Raw genomic sequence first — 14,746 nt, forward strand, 5'->3', positions numbered from 1 at the left:
GCTACAACATCATATTTCCAGGTATCAATCCATGTTCTAAGCTCTAAGTTAAAAAGGATAAAAATATTTTGAATCATGAAGGATGAACTATTTCCCCGATGGGTTTGGATAACCTGACATATATCTCTGAAGCACTGGATTTGCAAACATCGACAAGAGTTGCGTACGCTACTAGGCCTATTAATAAAAATTTCAGTCAAAGAACATCTTAAAGTGGAGGGAAGAGCAGAAGAGGATGAACTGCATGGGCTTGGGCCTTGGTAGCTGATGGCATGACTAATAATGATGGAAGCATATACAAGTACATAAGCTACCTCAGCCATAAAATATTATGTTGTTGTATTTGGCTTATAAATTCCTCCTTGCAAAATGTTCTTTATGCTCTAGTTTGCAAAGTTTTTGTAGTCTAATATCTGTCCTTGATAAAAATCCCTAAATAAAATATACAATGCATCAGTTTATCCATGGCATTTACTCCACCCTTCGTTGTGCTGAGGCTGTGGGCCTGCTCCAGCTGCTCCAGGCTATGTGGCTGAGGACTCACTTTTGATCTAAATGCTATTTGCTTACTTTTATTTGCATAATTTGCTTTTTATCCCCATTCTCTCTGCACATTGGGTGTTTGTCAGGTATTTTTTATGGGTTCTTTTGGACTTGTTTTGTGGCTGCTTGTAGGGCAACAAATCTCAAGGCTGTATAATGTACAGTTGGCCCTCCTTTCCCGTGAGTTCCACATGCACGAATTCAACCAACCGCGAATTGAGAAAACCCGGAAGTGCTCTTCCAGCAGTTGTTGTCCGAGCATGTACAGACTTTTTTCATCATTATTCCCTAAACAATGCAGTATAACAACTATTTTACATAGCATTTACATTGTATTAGGTATTATAAGTAATCTAGAGATGATTTAAAGTATATGGGAGGATTTGCGTAGCTTACTGTGGATCGGGATTTTAAAAAATCAGACATTCTCTTACTAAGTAAGTCAGAACAGGTACATCTGGTATTATTTAGCATCAGTTAGTCAACATTTATCTTAGTATATAGTATATATTTTACCTTTCCATGCATATAAAACACTTAAGAACGTATGTTTCAGCACCGGGCTTAGGAACGGAAGTTCCCGAGTTCAATCCAGTGACAGATCACTCCCGAGCGCGTTCTCCATCCATGCCTGGTTGATGTAGAGGATCAAAAACCCAAAACCCCAAAACCCAATAATTAAACCACTGTGTTGCTTAGTAATAATTGTAGCTTTCATCGGGGCACAGCCTTTCTCACTTTATCCTTTAAAATTGTTCTGATCGTTGACCGACTGTAGCCTAACGCTTTTCCAATGACCGATGGCATTTCACCTCTTTCCAATCGCTTTATTATTTCCACTTTATTTTCCATCGTGATCGTGATTATTTTCGTGAACAGAAACACTGCAGATTCAGAGCTCTTGCCGCTGGGTCCTAATGTCCACCGCACTGAGACAGGTTAAATAAGGTCTGGAGTTCCGTTGGGTCCTAAGGTCCACCGCATTGAGATAGGTTGAATAAGGGACTTGAGCATCCACATTTTTTGGTATCCGCGAGGGGTCCCGGAACCAATCCCTCGTGGATAAGGCGGGTCAACTGCATACATACTTTTATAAATGTACTTTGAACTATTAAACACAACAATCTCAGTCTTCTAAGCTCTTGCTCTTTCATTGATCCTGTTTACAGTTACTATTCCATAGATTTGCTGAGTATGCACCCAGGAAAAAGAAAAACAGGATTGTATGTAGTAACATGTATGTACTCTGATAATAAATTTTACTTTAAACTTTTTAAATATGGGTTTATTTTAGGACATAGATGAAAGTTATGAATCAGTATCAGGGAAAACTTGATGCATGCAATATTCTTCATGGATATTACAAATCCAGTGCCTCGGTACAAAGTAGTGAGATTTGTTAGGCTATTGGGAATCTATCAGTTCATTTTTGTTTGCCTAGTGACTGAGTTAATCTGATCTGCCTGTTGAACATGAATTGATGTATTTTGATTGCTACCAGGATAAAAGTTGACTGAACAGAACAGAAATACTCAAATTGCCTGTGGCATTCTTGGAATCTCTTTGCATATCATTGTATGACAGATCACAGGCTGGAAACACAAAGCAAATTGCCAAAAAATAATTTCACAATTACAACTTGATATGAAATCACCTAATTTCAAATGCTTGAACTATTTCAAATTCTGCTCAGAACTCAAGAATTATGGTGGTCAATTATACCTACATTAAAGGGTGAACATCTTCCCAAGACAAAGTTTCAAGCAGAGATGTCCAATCCCTGCTGGATTTTTTTGTGTGATTAAAGAGAAGGGTTCAAAGGAAATGCTTTAAAGTGTAGCCTGACACAGATGCAAAGAACACCTTCTAAAGATCTGCTCTGCTTTATACTTTGTTAGTGTATAGAGAAGGTTAATTAATTAATTAAGCTATGCAATGTGAAATAAGTCCTTTGAGCCTCATAGCCAATAACTCACCAATTTAACCCTAGCCAAATCACAGGACCCTCCAAGAGGACTACAACTTTGTCGTGGTTTGGAAACTTTTGTGTCTCAGTGACCCAGAGAGCTATGTTGGCTGGAGTCAGGACTGTCTGCTTTAGCTTTTGGTAAGGACATCCATGCCAAACAGGTCAAAGGCCAGATCAAGAGTTGTCCACTGTTCCTTCAGGTTCAGGAGTTCAGTTCAGGGCTAACAACCCTGACCGGTAAAACAAAATTGTTACAGAAACAGCAACATTTGAATGCAATGGTATTCCTGAGTCTCCAACCATGGACTTGCATGGCTGATGGTAGTGAAAACTGAGAGGAAGCTACTAACATGATGAAACAAGCCCTGAACACCACCAGAGATGAAGGACCTTCATTACTGCCATAAACACCAATGGCATTAACGGGCAGTAGGTAAGTAAATCACAAACACGAGAAAATCTGCAGATGTTGGAAATCCAAAGTAACACACACTGGGTGAGTCCTGATGAAGGGTCTCAGCTCGAAATCTTTTCCATAGACGCTGCCTGACGTGTTGAGCTCCTCCATCATCTTGTGTGTGTTGTGTTGCCCAATAAGTAATCACTGGACAATTTACAATAACTAAATAACCTAGTAATCAGTACATTTTTGGATGGTGGGAGGAAACCAGAGCTTCCAGAGGAATCCCAAGCATTCCACAAGGAGCACATACAAACCTCTTAAAGAGGATGCTAGGACTGAGCTCCAAACTCCAATACCTCGAGGTGTGACAGCATTGCACTAACTGCTATGCTACTGTGTCACCTGCCTCCAACATCTCATCCAACCTCCCTTGCAGCTTTGCAGCTTTAATTGCCCCCAGCCAGCTCCAATGGACAGTCAACATTGACTACGCAGCTGACTTGTTTCCGTGTACGTCTCCCAATGTTGGCTCTTCTAGTGATGATACAAATAGCAACCAGCTACATTTGCTCAACTCTTCAATTTTTTTTAAATAAATTAGCTTTTCACTGTCAGTTGTTGCCATTGGATCTGTAGGACCTATGTCACAAGTGTAGATATCAAAGTTCAAAGTTTATTATGTATATATATATATATATATATATATATGTGTGTGTGTCACCATATCCAACTCTGAGACTCATTTCTTGAGGGCATACTCAATAAATCTATAGAATAATAAAACTATAACAGAATCAATGAACGACTGCCAAACTAAGACATTCAACCAGGGTGCAGAAGACAACAAACTGTGCAAATGCAAAAAAGGAGAAACAATAATAATAATAAATAAACAATAAGTATCGAGAACATGAAGTAAAGAGTCCTTGAAAGAAAGTCCATTGGTTGTGGGAACAATTCAGTGATGAGGCAAGTGAAGTTGAGTGAAGCGATCCCATTAACTACAGCATAAACAGACGGTATCAGAAGGATATAGTTGATGTTCTGAGTAAGAGTAATTTTTGTAGACGATGCTGCACAATACCTTTAAGTCTGGATGCAGTGACATTAACTTTTGAAGCATCACGATCATCTTAATCTCATGTTTCCATTATGTAGGTAAGCCCCAGGGCCAAAATGAAGAAGAAATTGAGTCCCAATCAATGTACCCCATGACATTACACTCCCAAAACCTTGCTATTCTAGTCCACGTTACTGGTAGGCATTCCAAAAGGAGGGACTACTGTAGTGTCTTTCTGCTGGTCAACTTGAAGAGTGTGATAGCTCCAATCTAGTATTCAGTAGATTGGTTAATACTGTTCAGGACAGTACCTCAAAGTGTTATTAAGATTGCTCACATCTAGATAAATGATGGGTATTCCACAACTCTCCTGAGAAACTTAAGAGTTAAATGAGGGGTCAAGAGCTAATCCACTCAACACTAAGTACCTGACTTTTCACTGACCTCATAAGAACTGTGGTGGTCCTGCACAGCATCTGCGTCAATAGTAAATCCAAAGGTGCAGCTGTTAAAGTATTTGTTAAAGAAACAATTGAAGTTGTGATGGGGATTTGGCACCATATTCATTAGGTATATTTAAAGCTACAGTTGATAGGTTATCAGCTGTGACTGAATGGTGGAGCAGACTCAATAGGCTGAATGGCCTAATCCTGCTCCTATACCTTATGGTCTTATTTTAGTTGGGCTGTGGAGTAAAGAATCAAAAGTTATGCATGTACCCTAGTCAGGAGAACAGCCAGAAGACCGAAAAGGCAAATATATTACAGACCAAGAACAATGGGCAGCAACAACACAAAATTTAATCCATGCTGAATATGAACAAATATGGAACTGTATAAAAGGTAGAGGGTATTAAAATGAAGTTAGTAAGTTTAAGGACCAAGCACAGTTTTGCACTCTAATCCTGAGCAAATGGTAAGGGTACTAATGGATAAAGATTTTTAGTGGCAGTTAGGCATTACAATGACAGTTAGATGCAGCACTGTCATGGAAGAGCACAAAACCAGACAGGAGTGAGACAGAAATATGAAAACAAACTGTTACAAGGCTTCTACTGATGAGGTAAAAAGATTAGCAAAATTTTATATGGATCCCTTTACAGACATGGAAATTATACAGAGGAATTATACAAGAGAGAGAACAATACTTTGTATCTCTGCTCTCAGAAGAAAACACACAAAACATCCAGGGAATAGAGGAGAACAGGTTAAGAGTGATTGAGAAACCAAATGAAATTAGGAGGAAAGAAATTAATGGGACAGAAAGCCAGTAAAAGACGTGGATCTTAAGGTTCTGAAAGAGAAGGTGATGGTAACAGTGAATCAACTGATTACACAGATTCATGAACAATTTCCACAAAAAGTAGGCTTCAGTTATAAATCCGGTTTTAAGAAATGTGAAAGAGAGAAAACAAGGAATTTCAGACTGGTTATTCTGAAATTGTAGAAAAAATGCTAAAATTGATTGTAGAGGAATGACAGTTGAGACCTTAGAAAACTCGTCTGACTCAACATGAATTTATGAAAAGGAAATCATGTTTCAATGGGGCATCAGTGGACATATTGTAGTTAGGTATCTGGTGGGCATTTGATAAGGTCATAATGAAATTAGAGCACGTGGAATTGGTGGTGATCTCCTAGCATGGACTGAGCTTTAGTCAGAAATCAGTAGGTATAAATAGGTCATTTTTGAGTTGGAACTTGTGATTAGTGGGGCCATTGCTGCTCACAGTTTATATCAATGACTGGCTGAGGTTACCAAGTATAATATATCTACATTTGCTGATGGAATTTATTTATTTAATTAGAAATACAGCGCAGAATAGGTCCCTGTGGCTTGTTGAGCCACACCATCCAGGAACCCACCTTTTTAACCCTAGCCTCATTACAGGATAATTTACAATGACCAATTAACCTACTAACTGGTACGTCTTTGGATCGTAGGAAGAAACTGAAGCATCCCGAAGAAACCCACACACTCACAAGCAGGATGTACAAACTCCTTACAGAAGGTGCCAGAATTGAACTCCTAACTTTGGAATGCCCCAAGCTGTTATACAACTGCGATAACCGCTACACTAGCCAGGCGGTGTAGTGGCATTCTCACCAGACTTTGAGGTGTGCAGTCCTAGGTTCAAAGCCGGCCAGCTCTTTGCACCCTGTCCATCCATGTTGGGTTGAGCATCAAGCTAGCAACTCGGCCTCATAAAAAGAAAAATTCAAAAATACTAAAGAGATGGCAAGGTTGCTGCCCAATGTACCACGAGATGTGAAAAGGAACAATAATCGTTACACTACTATGGCACCCCATGGGAAATGAAGGATGGAAATGTGAGTTACGAGTATGTAAGGAGGCTTCAAGGAGATATCAACAATGGATATTAATAGACTCAAGGCATGTGATTGGTGCAGGAAAGTGCTGCTGAGATAAAAGCTCAATCAAGAATTGTTGTGAGGGCCGAAGAATCAGAGCTCAAGAGCGTCAGAAGCCTAGAGAAATATATTAGTTGCGCAACAGAATATAAAAGAAAGAAATTTCATATAGACATTGTTTGCTTTAGTATAGAGAAGGCTGAAAGTAATTCATGCCATTAAAGTTATAAGTGGTAAGAAATTCTATTTTGTTTAATGAAGAGAATCAATAGCCCAGTTATAAATGAGAGTTGAGGAGAATTCTTCTTTACCCAGAGATTCATGAGGCTCCACATCTTAGTGTCCTAAATACTTTTAGGAGCAGAATATCTTGTTATATTTTAAAATAGCTAATAAATACTTGATCTGCCTTAACGGGAAAGGCTAAAGAACAAGACTGATTGGTGATGTTAAGCTGGGCAGCTCTCTTTTGACCAATAGGTCAAAAGGCACTCTTCTATGACATAAATTTCCATCATTTTCTAATTATTACAAGACTTCTGAACTCTGGGTCCCATTTTAGAGTTGAGAACAGGGGGTCCACGGACCTCTTACTTAATGGCATTGGCCCATGGCACAAAAAATGTTGGGAACCTCTGGTTTAGAATAATAAGGGTTTCTCATTGAAACCTACTGACTACTGAAAGGCCAAGATAGAACGGATGTGGAGAGGATGTTTCCTATAGAGGGGAAGTCCAAGACCAGAAAGCACAGCCTCAGAACAGAAGAATACCCCTTTAGAACAGGGAATTTCTTTAGCCAGAGGGTGGTGAATCTGTGAAATTCATTGCCACAAACAGCTGTGGAGGCTGAGTCATTGGGTATATTTAAAGTGGAAGTTGATAGGTTCTTGATTAGTCAGGGCGTCATCAGTGGAAATGAGAGAAGGCAGGAATAATGGGGTTGTGAGGGATAATAAATCAGCCATGATGAAATGATGGAGAAGACTCGATGGGCTGAATGGCCTAATTCTGTTCCCATGTCTTATGGTCTTTAGATATGCAGTCCAAATGACTCTCCAAGACATTTTTATAACAGTAGCAGCCTCTAAGGTCCTTTACCACTCAATTCCTACATCACCTTTTCTCACCAGGGATCAGAGTGACACACATTTTCAGGAGCATGAAGTGTTTACAGCACACACTTCTCATGCTTTACAGGCACTGAAGAATTTTCTTGCTGTACTTGCTGTCAAACTGTCAAGGCAGTTCCTGCTTTTATCTGCGAGATCCAGTTTACAGCTGACATTTTTAATAAATACTTTTAGATGCCAAACATTTGCTGGAAGTCTCTTACAGCTATTTAGTTCACATTGGGCAATGCAAGCATTAATAACCAATATATTACGCTCACTCAGAATCCCATCAAAACTGTTTCGCATTTGAAAGGAAAGGTAGTGTTTTTAATTTGAAAGCTAAATGAACTGTCCAATTGGATTTTGTTAGGTTGATACAGTTTCATGACTATTTCTGGTTATGAGGCATATTTCACAGCCAGGTAAGTGAACATTGAAATCTGCAGTGCAGAATTTACATAAATTCATCTTGCTTTAACAACACTTTCATTTAACCTGCCATGTTTGACCATTTGAACATTAATCCACCTTGTACATCTGATGGGGAAATAGCAAAATGGGGGTTGTTATTAAATAAATTTGTAATTAGAAGTGAAATAACTGTCAGCAATCCTGTTTGACTGCTTAAACTGTTAGTTAATAACAGCACATGTGAATAAATGTGAATCTAATAGTGTTCTGTGTGGTCAAGATGTTTAATAATGAACATTCTGTAGCCTGCAACATGCATCAGTATGGTTAACGTGACGCTACTACAGCTCGGGGAATTGGGAGTTCGGAGTTCCAGTGTCCTCTGTAAGGAGTTTGTACATCCTCCCCATAGAATGCATGGGTTTTCTCCCACGGTTCAAGTACGTACCCATTAGTAAGTTAATTAATCATTGTCAACTGCAAATTGTCCCGTGATTAGGCAAGGGTTAAATCGGGGGTTGCTGGCGTTGCAGCTCGAAGACCTGGAAGAGCCTGTTACGCGCTGTATCTCAAAATAAATAATGAATATCTGTGAACAAGATTAAGTTACAAAGCTACATTTCCCTGATGGTTTAGTGCCAGAAACCCACGTCCACACTGGATCACATCCATTCATCAACTCTAATCCTACCACAGCATCAGAATCAGGTTTACTATCACTGGCACATTGTGAAATTTGTTGTTTTGCAGCAGCAGTACAATGCAATACATAATTTTTTAAAAAACTATAAATATGTAGTGCAAAACCAGACCAAAAAAAACTATTGAGGTAGTGTTCATAAGTTCATTGTCTATTCAGAACTCTAATGATAGAGGGGAAGAAGCTGTTCCTGAATCATTGAGTATGTGTTTTCAGGCCTCCTCCTTAATGGTAGCAATGAGAAAAGGGCATGTCCTGGGTGATGGAGGTCCTTAATGATAGATGCCATCTTTTTGAGGTGTCCTCAGTGCTGGGGAGGCTCGTGTCCGTGATGGGGGATAGCTGAAGTTACGACTTTCTGCAGCTTTTTCCAGTCTTGTGTAGTGACCCTCCATACAAGACACTGAGGCAACTATTTAGTCCCACATATCAGTTCACATCTCATTTTCTCTTAAAGACATCACAGCACTGCAGTTTTAAATATCATTGAAATGTCTCATTATTTACATTTTTTCTGTTTGTGGCATAGCTGAAGTTTATTCACAAATGATCATCTCACTGATGGCTTTCTTGCCTACATTGGACATAACCAGAGTTCTGCCCTTAACCTCAGTAAATTATTTGTCATTGATAAGGTCTAGAAGTTCAAACTTTTAAAGTGACTGGCAACAATTGGTATCTATATTGAAGTTTAGTTATGTAATCTCAGTTAAAATGCAGTTTAATTTCAGTTAAAATGAAGCAGACTCGATGGGTCAAAAGGTCTAATTCTGCTCATATCTCTTATGGTTTACAGTTAGGAAGGAAGGTATCAATTAAAAAGGTACCTTCTTTCCTAACTTTATTACAAGGGGTTCAAATTCAAGGCCAAGTTTATTGTCATTCAATTGAACGCATGTGTACAACTAAATGAAACAACATTCCACGAAGACCAGGTGTAAAACCCAGTACATGTGTTACATACAGCACTAAGTAAGGAAATACAGCATCCACCATTGCAAGGACCCTCACCACCCAGGTAATGCTCTGTTCTTACTGCTGCCATCAGGATGGCAATACAGGAGCCTCAGGACTCACACCACCAGGTTTAGGAAGTTATTATTCCTCAACCATCAAGACTCTTAACCAAACGCTTTCTCTACATTTCCAGCCAAGTTGCATCTGAACAAGAACAAATCTAAGGATATTCCTTACCAGAATGTTCATGTTGACAAAGGATTCCAAGAGTTTTGGGGAAGAGCAACCTAAATTTCAGTATGCAAGTGCCATTAGAAAGAAATCACGGCAGCACCTCTACTTTCTCAGAAGGTTGCATAGATTGGGCATGCTATATAAAATGTTCACTAACTTCAATAGAGATATGTGGTGGAGAGTATATTGACTGGTTGCATCACAGCTTGGTATGGAAACATCAATGCCCTTGAATGGAAAAGCCTACAAAAAGTAAGTGGATACAGTCAAAGCCCTCACTGCCATTGAATATATCTACATGGAGAACTGTTACAGGAAAACAACATCCATCATCAAGGACTCCACCACTAAGGATATACTCTCTTCTCACTGCTACCATCAGGAAGAAAGTACAGGAGACTCAGGACCTGCACCATCAGGATCAGGAACAATTATTACCCCTCAAATATCAGGCTCTTGAACCACAGAGGATAACTTCACTCACCCAATTACTGAACTGTCCCCACAACCTGTGGACTAACAATCAAGGACTCTTCATTTCATGTTCTCGATATTTATTGCTTAGTTATTCATTATTATTCTTAGTTTTCCTCTTGGGTATTTACATAATTTGTCATCGTTTGTACATTGGTTGGTCGTCTGTCCCATTGGGTGCAGCCTTTCAGTGATACTTTGTGTTTCTTGGATTTACAGTGTATACCCTCAAGAAAATTAATCTCAGGGCTGTATATGGTAACATACATGTACTTCGATCATAAATTTATTTTGAACTTTGAATAGCTACAACCGTACTGGAAGAACTGTATGCTATCGGATCTCATTACTCAAGAAGGGATACATTTGCTATTTTACTGATTCCTGGAATGACAGGTCTGTCTCATGAGGTTCCGCAGAATGCACTCAGTAGCCACTTTATTAGGTACAAGTGTACACCTGCTCATTAATGTAAATATCTAATCAACCAATCATGTAGCAGCCACTCAATGCATAAAAGCATGATCAAGACGTTCAGTAGTTCAGAACAAGCATCAGAATGGGGAAGAAATGTGATCCAAGTGACTTTGACCTTGGAATGATTGTTGGGTTGCTTTGAATATCTCAGAAACTTCTGACTCCTGGGATTTTCTTGCACAATGTTCTCTAGAATTCACAGAGCATGGCGAGATAAACAAGCAACATCCAGTTCTGTGAGTGAAAACATTTTGTTCATGCGAGAAGAGATTGGCCAGACTGGTTCAAGCTGACAGGAAGGCAACAGTAACTCAAATAACCCACATTACAATGGCGGTGTGCATCTCTGAAGAACATCTCTGAATGCACAACACATCAAACCTTACAATTTTATCCTTACAACAATCCCTTGCTCTTGGTAGCTGCTCCATGCCAGCCATTCTCCTGTCACCCTTTGAAGCGTCATTCAGCAAGGTTCCCCCATTGCTACCATTCCGCAGTGTTAGAGAATTCAATACCACCAGACTTCAAGTGACAAATCTTTAATTTAGCACGATTATCATGGAGAGTCCACATGTGTGGAACTCAGAGAAACAAGGAAAAATTTTGTTTTTATATCTAGTAGCAGATAAGTGAGCAAAACCAGTACCCCCTTCTCCCTTAGATGTTAAAGACTTGACAGTTCATGGAGTCTCTTCAAGATTTGTGGCACCTTTTGTCTACGTTTATCTTGTTTATGCAATTGTTTTATCGCTCTGAGAAGGAGTACTTAGTGCCTAGCACCAATAATCTTAGCTGTGTAGCTTTACAATATAACTAAAAAAACACAGGATGTCTACAAGGTCACTTTAGCGACACACATCTTTTATCCTTATATTTGAAATTTTCTCCCACATGCAATATGGAAAAAGTACAATTGCCAACCAACTCAATTACCACAATTCCTCAAAACCGTGCAGGTCATCATCCCATAATCTGGAAGCTGTGGTTTTTCATCTCAGCTTTCAAACAAAGAACCAGATTAAGCTACAAATGTAACTGATGAAAGGAGCAATTATACAATGTCACTTCTGATAACATCATTTCAATTGAGCAAGGTCCTGAAATTATTACCAGTTCAATAAAAAGTCTAATCTAACAGGAATTACTATACACTACTGTAGTATATGATTGGTTTCCAATAAACTTTTCAACTGTGTATTAGTTAGCCCAAGAACTGTATCGTGCTGTATTAAATTGTGTAAAAATATTAGATGAAAGTCTGAACAATTCCAAGTAACAATTTAGCTCTTTGTAAGCCTGCAGCATGTAGGTTGCCTGTACAAGTTAAACACTGTAGATTTGTTAAATGTTTTTTTAAAATAGCGGCTGTATTCTTACACTATTAAAGTTAAGGTCTGTCCCGAGCCATATAGGCTCATCAGGCCGGTGCTTGTTTCTGGTTTCCGTGGCGTGAAGCGACTGAGAGTACGAGACTCTCCCCCGGATAGGACGCCAGTCTATCGCGAGGTTAACCCCCAGCACTTTTTTTGCCGGTACCCATTTTCAGCTGGGTGGACAATGTGTGGTTAAGTGCCTTACTCAAGGACACAACACGCTACCCTGGCTGGGGCTCGAACTCATGACCTTCAGATCGCTAGTCCAACACCTTAACCACTTGGCCACGTGCCACACTATTCTTACACTATAGGTTAGTTAAATGTTTATTAATAGCCTCGGGAGTCTTTCTTAGCCTCAGGCATTAATGGCATGAGAACAAAAGACCAAAATATTTATCTGTCTCTGCGTGTCCCTCGATGCTTATGGATTGAACCAAACCCCTGCTTACTGAGGCACGTTTTGCTCAGTTCTTGTGACTTCAGCTAGACTGAGGATCATGATCGATTGGTGCCTAGGACAGTCCCAGGGTGATTTCACAAGTCGGAATTCAGAGTTCCCCCAACAATGACAACAATCAAGCAGCAACTGAGAAATATGAGCCCTGAAATCTCTGTAATCTACTAGTATTTAGTGTAATTTATTTGTGCTTTATGTTGACTTTGTTGTGCTTGTACACTTATTACCACATTTCCTGGACACTCAAATTGGTTTGGGTGTTTTGGGTCTGATCAACCCAACCCATTACAAGAAAACAGCATCAAACTTCCTGCATAATTACAACATTATCTTGATCACAAAACAATATAAGGGTATAGTCTTTTCTGGCATTTTATTGCTCAAGAATGGCATAGCAACCACATACTAATAAGCCAAAGTTTCCCAACCTTTTCTATGCCATGGACTAATAGCATTAAGCAAGGGGTCCATGGACCCTGGGTTGGGAGCTCCTGTAATAAACTGTGTTCAAGCACACTGAAGAAAAAATATAGACCATGTACTTGAAATACATAAACTCTTCTGAATTATCAAATCCCATGGGTAATAAAAATGGGCTTAATTATTGCTATTCAGTCTTACCTCTTTAGTGTGTGATGATGCTGAAAGAATTGCTGACTTCTTGTTCTGTTGTGGACTTCGGTAGTGAATTCGGCATATTGACTGCTCTTGAAGGTTGCGGTAGTTTTCCCGCTGTGAGGTAAGTGGAAACGTGATTTCAAGTGTGTTTTGGGTGTCCTTTGAAGTTAATGTGAAACTTTCGGAGCTGTGATGTGCCTACATTATTCTACAAAATTAAATAAGTGCAGGACTATATAACTTATTAAAGTTAAAGTTAATCAAGTGCAGGGAGATTTGCTTCAGAAATATATAGAGTTTGTATGTGGAAATGAAGGTTATAAGTATATTTTTATGAAATGCTATGTTCTGCTTGAGGCAGATTTGCGTAGTGTGGATTAATGATGGCAGGACATCCAGTTCCAAATACCATCGAGATTCATTCAAATCAACGAGAATCCATTTGTCTGACTTTTGACTGCCATTTTAATGAGAGCAAGTATTTTGATCATGTATCTAACACTTAATCCAATTATTGAGTAGACCAAAAAAAATGATATGTTTCTGTGGAATATTGTAGGAAAGTAATTGGAATAGAAGCAAGTTAACACAGACAGGATCTGTTCAGTCATAGGGATTTTGTGACACAGATGAAAGTTTAGGATGGTGGTGAATATTGGTAGCTCGGGTAGAGGCGTTTGACGTTGTCATGCTTGCTGAGCTTGGCAGTCAGCTTGCAGACATTTCATCACCAGTGAAGGCGACATCTTCAGTGTGCAGTTGTTGGTGTATCTCAGAGAGTGCTTGTGTTTATATAGCACCCCCTGCACCCTCCCCCCCGTGTTGTTTCTGGTGGCTAACCCTTCAGTTGACCTTTGAATTCCATGTCTCATGGTTCTTTGGATCTTAGGGTCATCTATGAAACCTTAAGAGCCAAAGAAACAGGAGCCAATAGAATTCAAAAGTCAACTGAAGGGGTAGCAAGCCAGAATTGAGGTAAACGAATTGGGGGGGGGGGGGGGCTATATAAATGTGAGGACCCCCAGGGAGAAACACCAACAAATGTGCACACAGGAGGTTACCTAGACTGACGAGAAAACGTCTGCAAGCTCAGCAAACACCGCAATATCAAAACAGTTGAGAGTCACAGCAACAATATTTGATATCATGATTTAATACCTTCTCTGTACTACTTGAATATTAGTTACAGACTGTTAGAACTAGTAATTCTCATACACCACTGAATCATTTCAACCAGCAACACTGTTAAAAATAAATCAGAGGGGATCTTTGCATTTTTGTGTATAATTTAGCTAGTTGCAGTTGAACATGGATTGCTTTGAATCTTTTTTCTTCACAAGGGAGTATTTGCAGGCAACAGTCACCATGAAATAGCACCAACCTTGTGCCATGCATAGTGTAATCCGGCATATGATTTTGCACTTTAATGTAGTCTGGGTATGTCCTAGATTAGTTTGGCCTAGACCAGTGCTGTCAAAAAGGGCAGGACAGATTTGCATAGATCCAACACTACAAGCAATACTAACCCAACCATTGCTTTTATTATCCAGTAGATTTTGTTGTTCACACATCAACATC

General features: G+C 39.4%; 1 protein-coding gene across 7 annotated transcripts in view; it reads right to left on the reverse strand.

The window, feature by feature from the left end:
* fbrsl1 (fibrosin-like 1) overlaps positions 1–14,746 on the reverse strand; it is a 994,182-nt gene that overhangs the window by 532,195 nt on the left and 447,241 nt on the right. For 5 of the 7 annotated variants that reach the window (XM_073051929.1, XM_073051932.1, XM_073051931.1 and 2 more), the window contains exon 4: positions 13,172–13,282. The exons of the other annotated variants lie outside the window; for them this stretch is intronic. In XM_073051929.1, coding sequence (XP_072908030.1) covers positions 13,172–13,282 — 111 coding nt within the window. The remainder of the gene's footprint in view (positions 1–13,171; positions 13,283–14,746) is intronic. 7 annotated transcript variants of the gene reach the window in all.

Source organism: Hemitrygon akajei, chromosome 7 (assembly GCF_048418815.1).
Source record: "Hemitrygon akajei chromosome 7, sHemAka1.3, whole genome shotgun sequence".
Classification (NCBI taxonomy): Eukaryota; Metazoa; Chordata; class Chondrichthyes; order Myliobatiformes; family Dasyatidae; genus Hemitrygon; species Hemitrygon akajei.